This window comes from Necator americanus, chromosome I (assembly GCF_031761385.1).
Source record: "Necator americanus strain Aroian chromosome I, whole genome shotgun sequence".
Lineage (NCBI taxonomy): Eukaryota > Metazoa > Nematoda > Chromadorea > Rhabditida > Ancylostomatidae > Necator > Necator americanus.
The window spans coordinates 26,053,093-26,063,804 of NC_087371.1; the positions used below are offsets into that span (position 1 = coordinate 26,053,093).

At 42.7% G+C, this 10,712-nt stretch overlaps 4 protein-coding genes across 5 annotated transcripts; 1 reads left to right on the forward strand and 3 right to left on the reverse strand.

The window, feature by feature from the left end:
* Positions 1-499: 499 nt before the first annotated feature.
* Positions 500-10,369, forward strand: RB195_006899 (uncharacterized protein; the record flags this gene model as incomplete). 2 transcript variants are annotated; one of them, XM_064180240.1, is made up of 9 exons in its annotated part: positions 500-665; positions 2,293-2,388; positions 3,352-3,459; positions 3,518-3,648; positions 3,718-3,823; positions 4,536-4,694; positions 9,306-9,355; positions 9,384-9,409; positions 10,273-10,369. In XM_064180240.1, 9 exons carry the CDS (start codon positions 500-502, stop codon positions 10,367-10,369), a joined length of 939 nt encoding a protein of 312 aa, XP_064037127.1. The 2 variants fall into 2 exon arrangements, with proteins under 2 accessions (XP_064037127.1, XP_064037128.1); XM_064180239.1 differs by lacking the exons at positions 9,306-9,355; positions 9,384-9,409; positions 10,273-10,369 and adding an exon at positions 5,112-5,329.
* Positions 5,962-6,258, reverse strand: RB195_006900 (uncharacterized protein; the record flags this gene model as incomplete). The annotated part of the gene is made up of 1 exon (XM_064180241.1): positions 5,962-6,258. One exon carries the CDS (start codon positions 6,256-6,258, stop codon positions 5,962-5,964), a length of 297 nt encoding a protein of 98 aa, XP_064037129.1.
* On the reverse strand, positions 6,871-7,236 carry RB195_006901 (uncharacterized protein; the record flags this gene model as incomplete). The annotated part of the gene is made up of 1 exon (XM_064180243.1): positions 6,871-7,236. The coding sequence occupies one exon, from the start codon at positions 7,234-7,236 to the stop codon at positions 6,871-6,873; it is 366 nt and encodes a 121-aa protein (XP_064037130.1).
* RB195_006902 (uncharacterized protein) lies at positions 7,808-8,305 on the reverse strand (the record flags this gene model as incomplete). Its single annotated transcript, XM_064180244.1, has 1 exon — positions 7,808-8,305. One exon carries the CDS (start codon positions 8,303-8,305, stop codon positions 7,808-7,810), a length of 498 nt encoding a protein of 165 aa, XP_064037131.1.
* Positions 10,370-10,712: the final 343 nt, after the last annotated feature.

Sequence of the window (10,712 nt, forward strand, 5' to 3'; positions counted from 1 at the left end):
CAATTTCTGGAATTTGACTCACACTAAGACAAAAGCAGCTGATTTGGAGAAAGTGCAGGTAAGGATTCTGTGAAATAGGAGGTCGAATCGATTGCGTGTTGAGAAGGCGGCGCCGCTTCTGCGCGACGTCGCGAGCGAGGAGGATGCTGATGTCAGCGAGAGATGGGATTCTAGTTAGTTCGTTCCAGCGAAAAGAGATTGAGTGTGCTACGCAAGCGAGCTAAATTATTCCTTAGAGCGAATCAGAAAGGTGACTACACAGAACTAGTAGAGCACGAAACCACATTCACATTTCTTATCAATCGGACAAGTTGTAAATTCGTTCCGGACTATCTACGGTTCTCCCTGTTCCGTAACTTGAGCTAATTCTACCGAAGCATGAAATGTGAAGATATTACAGCAGTCCTGGTGAAAAGAGAGCATGGACGAGTTACCTCGTACGTAATCCAAAAGGCCATTTGCACGTTCACCAAAGTCGTTGTTATTTCTGTACTTCGGGATGGAAGGGGATGCGTCAAGTCCGTCCACATCATCTTCGTCTGATCACGTACAGAGTATCAAGGACTTCAATCTACGCAAATTCGACAAGCTAGTTAAGAGGATGGGCCGGAAATTGCTCCCGAAACCTTGCGACACTATCTTCGTACCCTCGGCTATCCCTTCATGTTCGTTTTGTTTATTTGTTTTTGTTTTATTTTGCTATTACTTACTCATTTTCATTCTCAAAATCTTTGGAGATGTTCTTATTATTGAAAGGAAAATGAGATGATGAGCACTGAATAACGACATGATTAACGCAAAAAATCACGTTCGTAAAAGCCGATTAAAGAAACTATCTTGATTTGCTGGAGTTAAGCGTTTTAGTTTTGCTCCTCTTACACGTTGTGAAATTTGGATTATAGCTAGATGTTTTGCTAAAGTCGTGCGTTCACAATGATCCCCGGTGGAGGTCCTGTCTGAACTTTGAACGAAAGGATGCTCTCTGTCTATGTTCCAGCATGTCTCCCCTACATCTTTTTCTCTTTGAGAGTTCTCAAAGAGAAAATGACGTGGCGGCGTCGCAAACGCTGATACATTGCGCTTTTTCCAAGCACAGACTGATTGCGCCTTTAAGAAGCTTTTATTAGTTAAGTCCTCATATGGCAGTTGCTGCCGACCGTACTTTTTTGACCTGAAGCATTAAATCTCCAGTGGAGGTGGCCACCTGCACCTACCTCCGATGGATGGGACGATAATCGATGGTGAGACTATGCTGGTTCTAAAGAAGAACAGTTTCGCTGTGGCTACGACAAAGAACAAGAAAAAGGGCTTATCAGCCCTATCGATCATCGTTCTTTCGACTCGCGAAGGTGGCACTGGCTCACGTTTTCGCGGAACACGATGCATTCGGTGGCGACAGTTTCTCCATGATAGTCAAGTTCTATATTCGCCACGAATCCAAGTACAAGTGGCTCACCTTATTTCGGAAGCATAAGTTTCCATTATTCACTAACTTTCAAATGCTGTCAGGAGGACATTCTATCTAACTATAAAAGTCTGTGAGCATTAAAATAGTTCAAGGTACTTTTTGCTTCGTTCTCGAGTCGAGGATTGAATTGAATCTTGGATTCGAAATGTGTTCAGTTTGAAATTTCCACGATCAAATTCCGAAACCACTTCGTAATGAAGAAGTTAAAGTGAACGCCAAAGTAGTTATATTGCGCTAACTTTTTTTGGTTCTTAAGATAAAATAGATAAGATTAAAGTTTTGAAGATACTATCTATGTAGTGGTAATACACCGTTGTGCGGAGGTTCCTGGTGACAGTTAGAGTGAGTGCCTTTCCACCTTCGTCTTCTTCACCTGATACCACTTCATTCTCATACTACGTGACATTAATATAAATTCACTTTTGAATAGTAAGCCTCAAAATCACATACTCTACTTGCTAATGGAAACCTCTTTCGAAACTAAACTTTGATGAGATGATTGACTTTGACGCAACTTTAATGAGTCAAAGTAAAAGTGAAAGCTTCGTTAAAGAATAAGAATAATAATAAGAAGAGGCGAGTTATTGCATTAGTTTGGATTGAAAAAGGTATGGTAGAAGCCCATGGGCTTGTCTCAAAGACGAATTGCACAGTGGTGCGCACGCTCATGTTTGAGTTTCGCTACCGTTAACATTGATCCGACCGAGCCGATATCTCCGCATTTTGCGTATATTCATGTGTGTGAGAGAAGCAACCTTTTCCAATTCTTCCACCCTTACTGTTTTTTAAACTGTTCTTTTGTAGACGATCAATGCATTGTTCAGGTTCTAGACATATGTCACATTCCCCATCTGCGGGTGATTCACAAAACCTTCTCCACAATGAATCAGATCGCAGAAAATCAAGTGCACCGGCTTGCGGTGAGCGTTTATTAATGCGGTTCTGTGTATTTCTAGGAGATGTTGTCAGATTTCAAGCCAACGTGAGGAACCAGTCAATGAAGTCCTTTCTATGTTTCTTGAATTGTAGAAAGTGTACCAATTGATTAAATGAAGAGTGTGAGGAATTCAAATTTACTGTTTGCCTCGAAGTCGATGGAACTGATTTCTCATGTTGCCTATTATGAATGGTCCTTTCCCTTGTCGATTTGAAACGTCGCCGTGACATAGCAGACTAAAATTCTTCTCAGTTTCACACGTAGCCTGAAGCGCCTGTTTGTTGCACTAGTGCCATCAAATTTATTCTGCGTTATTTGATTTTTGCACTTACTTTTTACTGCTGTTTGACCACATTTCAGAATAAAACGAATTTTTTCGGATTTACAGTTAAAACCAAAATTATAAAACGGATGGCCGCGATGCATTGCCCTTAACATGACTACATTTCTTCTGCTTAACACAACCTCCCTCTGCCTCAGCCCAATCTAAGGCTTATCGCGACTTTCTGGCTGAAGAATTTCTGGGCTGTCTTTACTACGACGTTACAGAGATACGAGTCAACGTGAACCCTATAGTGTGACTAAATATAATTAAACTGCAAGTCGATGCACATTATAATTGCGTATCATGCAAAGAAAGAAACTGCTCAATTCTGGAATTGTCCATCGTGTATAGTGTAACAGTGAAAAATGCTATAGTCGGGTCAAATGTCATGAAGCTCGGTCCAATTGCGTAAGCGGCTGCTCTTGATGCGGTTAAAATTGAAGGGTTGCACCGAGCTTCATGTCGTTTTGACCCGACTATAACAACCGCAAAGAACTGACCTGTAGTACTGGTCTAAAGTTGATCTTTCTGCTTTGTTGCTCTTTACACACTAGATGCAGTTCTTTACCAAAGATTTTGTTGTATTTCTGTAATCCGTCGGACTCCTGTGACTGCTGTCAGGTTTAACCGTAGACACCTCTGGTGGCGAAACGGCGGGATCAGGATATGGATGGCTTACTGCTTCTGAAGCGCCAGAGCCATATCACGGAGTAGCTTCTGTGGTTCGAGGTTTGTCAGATCTAGTGAATCGTCTCTTATTTTTTTTCCATTCGTGTTTCATATTAAGCACAACAAATCGCCCTGCAGATGGTGAAGGAGCGAATTCGTTTGACCAAACAACAAATTGACGCATGTCGTAAGGACGAGCAACTGATTGCAGACTTTGTCGCTGACGCATTGGCTGAAGAGATGAATGTTGTACGAAACCAATTTTCAACTTGGCAAATAGTAGCTGTCATGGTGACGACCTCCTATAGTACTTTTTAGGATCGCACTAAATTAAGCTACAAAAAACTGGAAGAACAAGTCAAACACCTAGAAGAAGAAATAGAGGAACTTCGAAAGCTTTCTCCCAGAGTTGTTCCTCCTCCAAGTTAGTGTTAGCTCTCTTAGTTTTATTTTTTCTTCTTGTTTTTGAGGTCCTACATGTAGTACTAGAAGGATAAAACGAGTGTTGTATAAAGTTGTTCTCTTGTTTTTCCCACTAATAATATTTTATTCCTTTTTTACTGGTGTTAATAAAATCAGCGTACCCAAATAAATAGTTGGGCCGAAACGACATGAAACACAGATATTTGCGTTGGTAATCGAGGCGAGACCATGGCGAACTCCAGAAATGGGTGGCGGTAGCAAGGATCCTTACGCGAATTCAAGAGCTGCGCTCCACCACGCCACTTCAGGCGCAGCCGCTTCCGCAATTCTCCGTGCTTCATGTGGTTATGACCCAACTATACTTCTTTGTACTCCAAACTACTGCAAGAACTGCTTGGAATACAATTGCGCATGGTAGAAGACAGCTGAGTAGAAATCTTATTCACTCTTTATAGTGCGTGACAAGATAGGCCGCTTGTATATGACTGCTTTCACTGCAGTTTGTTTACTTTATTTGCAAATTTTGAATGGCCACGTTCCAACAACCACGTAGGATTGGGTCTAACATTGCGCTCACTGTGTGTTTTTGTATGTCTTCTAAAAGAATAGCATTAGTTCATAAGTCTTCTGAAAAGTCCTTGTATAAAACGGAGTTACAAATATTGATGAAGCCATCTTGATAATGTCTATGTCTTACTATATGAGTTTTATAGGGCCGGCACGTCCAAATCATCATCTGACTTGGTTTTGTGTCCGTTGTCTGGAGGAGAACACAACATCTTCGTATCGATGCCGCTGTTCATTTCCGCGTCCGGCGATTGATCCCCGTGAAGCAGTCAGATGTAATTGTGCCCACTGCACTCCAGCATCGGGTTAGGTAGTGTTGATTTCTAAGCATGTGTTCATTTGGTTCGATGGTTATGACATAAACACTTAGCATAACGTAAAAATGTTAGTTTTTAACCAGTTAAAATATGGTGAAATCATAGCTGTCATTGGGGTGTACGATAAAACAGTCGTACCAAATCTTTATGGTGATATAGGATGCATCAACAAAATTGAGAACAATTTCAACTCTCTTTGTTCGCTAAGTTTTACATTCTGGTAACGCTATTTAGCATAGAAGTAATGAAGTAATGAAGAGCAGACATAAGTCCGGAGCTCAAACCGATGCAATGCGATTCGCGAAAGTTTACGCGCTGTGGATACGTCGCTGAGATTACAAAGTTCTTCGCTGATCAATTGCTTATTGATCAGCATTCTAAAGAACTTTTCTTTGTCGTATCTAGGAAGAAAACATGAAAGGACATCAGAGCCCCAGGGGATTGGGAAAAGTACAGGATTTTATTTTGAAGAGTGGACATTCCGAGAGGGGTTCATCAAGTTTGGCGAAGCTTTTGATGGAGAATGTAGCCTCAGTAAGATCGTGCTGTCCAGCAAAACGGAACACCTACTTACGCAAGCTATAGTTGGGCTAAAACGACCTGAAACACGCGCAGTTGCGTAAATGGCTGCGCTCAAAGCATCGCGGTGGAGCGTAGCGGTTGGGATCGTGTAAGGATCCTCACTACCGGCACCCATCTCTGCACTTCGCTATGGTTCCACCTCGATTCCTACCGCCATCTCCGCATCGTGCGCAACCGCTTACGCAACTGTCCGTGCTTCATGTTGTTTTGACCCGTCTGTACTTATTCCGATGATGGTTATTCCACAACGGTTTGCTCGGAGTTTTTTCTCAAATAGTCCGTGCTTTAATTCATTAGACTAATGCATTTGAAGGGTGGTTGCTGTTGTTAGTTCTTGAAAGCCAGTTATAAGTCGGGATACGGCATCTATTTCACATTTTTTTCCGCTTTTGCAAAAAACGTGATCAAGTGCGGAGTATCGAATGTCGGGAAGAAGACTGGAACGGTCATCAAGATATGGGACCTTTGTTAGAGAAATGTTAACAGGAACTGTCCTTTGAATAATATATATAAGCTATCCGGTATTTTAGCTAAAGCATATTTCTAAGTTCTCACAAACCATAGCCTGAGCCGGACAGGGTAAATCGTTCTTCAAGCGTGTAAAAATTGCTACCTTTGAAATACACGCTATTCACTAATAGTGACTCACTTTGACTTAATTGACGGACTACTACTATCGCGTGACGCGATTCTCCACATTTTCGCCGAGGTGTGTCGTCCTTGAACATAGTTCTTCCCAACTTTCTCGATCTTCTGCGAGAGCTTGCGCAGAATCAACCCATTCGTCGCTCTTCCATATCCTGCGAAACCTTACGCCTTGCCTTGGCAGTCTATCCACGCTAAGTGTGCTCAAGTCCTCCTTCACCACCCCAGTCCTGAGCTCCCGTTTTCTGCCAGGTGGCCTTTTCCTGCTTGAACCCGACAAACTCCTCAGAACTTGAAAGAGGAAATCTGCTGGTCTCTTCAGCATATGACCAAAGAAGCTAAGACGATTTTCTGTATCCACTTTCGATGTTGGTGCAAGATGTTGACCTTACACGTGTCATCCGCCGGTACACCACTGATTTCCGCGTAAAGGGATTTATTGCGGCATACCCTAGGTAGCCAGGGGGTCGTCTAACCATCTTCCTTTCCGTGTAGTCAAGCCTCTCTATCACCGTGGACTGTGTTGCCGTCTCCGAACCGTACCTCATGATGGGGCGAATTGCGGATTGGTAGAGTCGCAGCTTGACTTCGTCGGTAATAGGGGTCGAGCACAGGTCGTTAAGGAGTTAAAGAGAATCTGCATACGCCTATGGACTGATAAGTGTATGCAGTTCATCTGCATACACTTATCAGTCCATAGGCGTAATAGATAGGCTGCTGCTAGCTTCCATGCATAGTTGATAGCATGTTAAAGTTTCGTAGTGCTTTCCGCGAAGATAACAACATCGTCGAAGTACTCGAGATCGGTCAAGGGACACCCTGATGATGTTAAGAAACGCGCGTTTATGTCGGCAGGACACTGGTCGACTGTTATTCACTTGATATCATCGATGGGAAGGTTGAACTGGAAAGGTTCTGCTGCTGCCATACTACCTCTCTACCATTTACTACCTCTTACTCCCGTTACTACTTCAAATGGTGTTGTACATCCGGCTGGTGTTGCAACTGCAGCAATTGTTTGTTGATTCATGTGATCAAGTAGACCAAAGAACTTTCGTGGTACTGCATCGGCGCAACGCGCGTTTAGAAGACGGGCTCGATGAGAAAAGTCGAAAACGGCTTTAAAGTCCAGAAAGGCTAATTGCATTGGCTTTGAATACTGCCGCCAGATCACCCTCTTGACGATGAACACCTGGTCAATCGTAGATCGGCCAGGACGAAAGCAAGCTTGCTCGTCGCGCGTTGTTTCTTCGCGATGTTTAATGAGTCGGTCCAGGATAACCCGCTCCAAAACCTTGTACATAACACGCAGGAAACAGATTCTTCGAAAATTTATAGGGTTCGTGACGGACAACCTCTTGTGGGGGTGGATTGTGATGCCGTGTCTCTACGAGTCAGGTATCCTTTCGTGTAATATGGAACGGATGATCTTTGTCACCTCACATCCTTGTCATTTCTCGTGTCCACCAGATTTTCCATAGTTCATTTTTTTGAATTTGGATGAGAGCCTCCGACTCGGTCGGCGGTTTCTCATTAACCATATATGTCGGTCTATGAACCTGCTTGAGGAGCTGATTGTGCTTGCCTGTTCGGCATGGTCTTGAAGTGATCCATCTAAATTGGCAGGGTTGCTTCATGACAGCCACTCCGTTGGCTGTGTTGAGAACTGAAGAACATATTTTCATCTTGCCATCATACTTTACATCCTGTCATCATACTTTTCATCACACATCATACTGTTCAAATAGAGCATAGGCTTTCCGCGGATTCTTGTCCTCCAACGCCTTTTCGGATATCTGACTTGTCAGAACATAGTCGAGCTGAAGTTTGAGAGTCCTCAAACTTCAGCTCGACTGAAGCGCTTGCGCTGCTCTTCAGCCTTCGAAAGGGTTGATGTTTACCACGTAAGCTGATGGCGTCGATGATTCCCGATAATAAGCGACAATAAGGTGTTCACATAAGTCGACCAGGCGGTTATCTTTATCCGACGTGCCCCCCCCTGAATAATGCCATTTTCCCAGAACACCTGATTGTTGTTCAATTCCCATCTTCTCATTTGCGTCGATTCCGACAATGACCACTTGCTTTCTGGGTGTTGTAGACATTAAAGCTTTGAGTTCATTATAGAAGGTGTTCTTACTGTTGTCCTCAGTGGTTTCCGTAGGTGCGTGGGGACTTACGATCCAGAGTTTACATCCCCTGCAATCCCGCAGTCGTACAAAGGTGCATCTAGACGACGTTGAGCCAAGTTCCTCCACCAGGATGTTGTAGTAGTTCCTCACAACTATCGCGCAGCCGCCTACTTTCTTCTCATCAGCATCGTCGCAGTTTATGGTGTAATTTTCGATGCTGATGACGGGCCGATCTCTCATACTTGTTTTCTGCAGTGCACAGAAAGTTATCGCGTAGACAGGACGGTTACTTGGAGTTCACTCGACAGTCTTCCACAGTTCAGCGTGATGAAACGAATGGTTGTTCCTAAAGATTCCATGCTCCCTTCAGGCAGTTGACCTTTCAGGTTGTGGGCTCTGGCAATATGTTGGACGACAGCATCTTTTTGCAATGTGTGGGAACCTCGTATTACTGCGCAGATTATAGCTTGTTCATTTCTAACGCGTACACTCGAATGTCTGACTGCGCTTAGTGAAAGCTGGACTACTACGAGCAGGTAGCAGTCAGAATTGCGGCTCCTTTCACTAATAATACACTTTTATTTGAGTATGCGGCTGTCTATGCAACCGGAAGGTGCACGCTTTTTTAAATGTTATCTATTTGGTTTTTCGTTCTTGATGTTCTTGCAAGAATAAAACGGTGAAAGATTTGCTTTCTGGACGAAACACCTGGGCTGTGAGGAGAGGTTTTTAGTCATTTTGTCATTCGGCCTTGGTGGTGGTTTAGATGTTTTGCCAAGTGTTTTTACATTCATGACTGTGTTTAGTGGATTCAATTGAACAGTTTCCTTCCTGTCTAGACTGTGGTGCGCTGAAGAGAGTGTGTAAGGTTTCAGCGTGCCCGGTTCCCTGACGTACATCGATGGTGAAGCTAGCTGCCTAAAAGATTCCGAAGAGCCTTCAGATTGGCAGCTTGTAGGAATGTTTTTAAAAATCCTTGAAAATTGATCAAAATACAGGGATGTTCGGGATGAATTAATGTTGAGAACAGTAGGAGTCATGGTAACAAATGACGAAAACATACTGTTTTTTTTTTCGTAGTATTAAACTACCAGCTATAACCAGCAGAGGAAGCTAGTTGCAAAAAGTACCCCCAGAACATCTTTATTCGGGTTTCTTTGATCCAGTTAGATATTGAATGGGCAAATTGATTTTAAAATTCTATTCCGCTTATGTTTCTTCCATGATGACATTGTTTCAGCCGATCGAATATTCATTTCTCCTACTCCGGGGGATGGCGATTGGCTATTGGTGAACAAACTTGGTATCAGTAATGGAGCCGATGATCCTGTCTGAGAAAAGCAGGTGTCAGAGTATTGTTGGCTTTCTTCTACTATGGACGTTTAGTTGTTTTGATAGGCAGATACATACGATATATCAATTCACTGACTTATTTTGCTGGTACAGCATTTAAATTTGCGTAGTTATTGTAAGTTGTAAGAATGAGGGCAATCACATCCATACTTCACAAATGCAATTGTTTATTGGGTAACAGGTGTAAGTCAGCGAAAAAGAAGCAGGATAATTCGGATAATGTTTGAGTTTATTCAACTCCTAACATCTGCCTCATTTTCTTACACAAAGGAAGGACGAATGTTATTTTTAGTGGTTTCATTTTGAAAATAAGATATGGGATAAAAGATGCCGATTATCAGTTGATTCAAAAGCATGGACGAATCCCAAGTTCAAAGCCAGTTCAGCAACCGAGTCATGCGAGCAAATACAAGTACCGACGTTCGTATAGTCGGGTAAAAACGGTATGAAGCGCGGTATAGTTGCGTTAGCGGCTGCATTGGAAGCTGGAATGTGGAGCTAGCTGTTGGGATCGAGGTGGGACCATCCCGAGCTGCAGCGGTGAGTGGTGTTGGCAAGGGCTCCCTTCGATCCTAACAGCTACGCCGCTTCGACCGCAGCCGCTTGCGCAGTAGCACCGGGGTGTTTGTCGTTTTGACCTTATTGTAACTGTGGGTCATAAGGATTTTTTGTAAAGTGCAGGAGTGTTGGTAGAGAAATACACCAATAATTGGCATAGAAAGGATATGTGCGTAGTACTTTGGAAGGGATGAACTAATAGTTGCAATTGTAGTGCTTTATTTGGGGATCCATAAATTCGCTGTGGTTCTTCTCAATGCTTGATTTTTTCTTCTTCATCACAGTATCAAATTTAGGAGCAGTTTTGATTACGGTTACCCTGCCACTTGGATACCATTCCCGTGCGTCCTCTTATCGCGAACATTCCTGCATCTGCCGAGATGGATTTTGTGATGGACAATTGTATCTTTTTACACGCTTGGATTTCATAACCGAGTTAAATTGTTTTATTATTTATAGAATAGACATTGGTGTGTAACAATAACAAATTATAGTGATAAATGCGCACGATGTGTTTATCGTTCAATATACTATTGTGTCTTGAACTTTTCAAAATGCAATTGCACTTGTTAGTCGACTCTGAGCTCACTATTTGTGCTGATTAAAGTTGTCATAAAGAGTTTCTTGCTATCAATTTGTTCTCACGCTCTCAAATAAAAGTGTTTATTCATCTACATTTTATAGCATAGACTGCGAAAAGTCGTGCTAACTTTCTTCTTTTTTTCTCAGATCTATC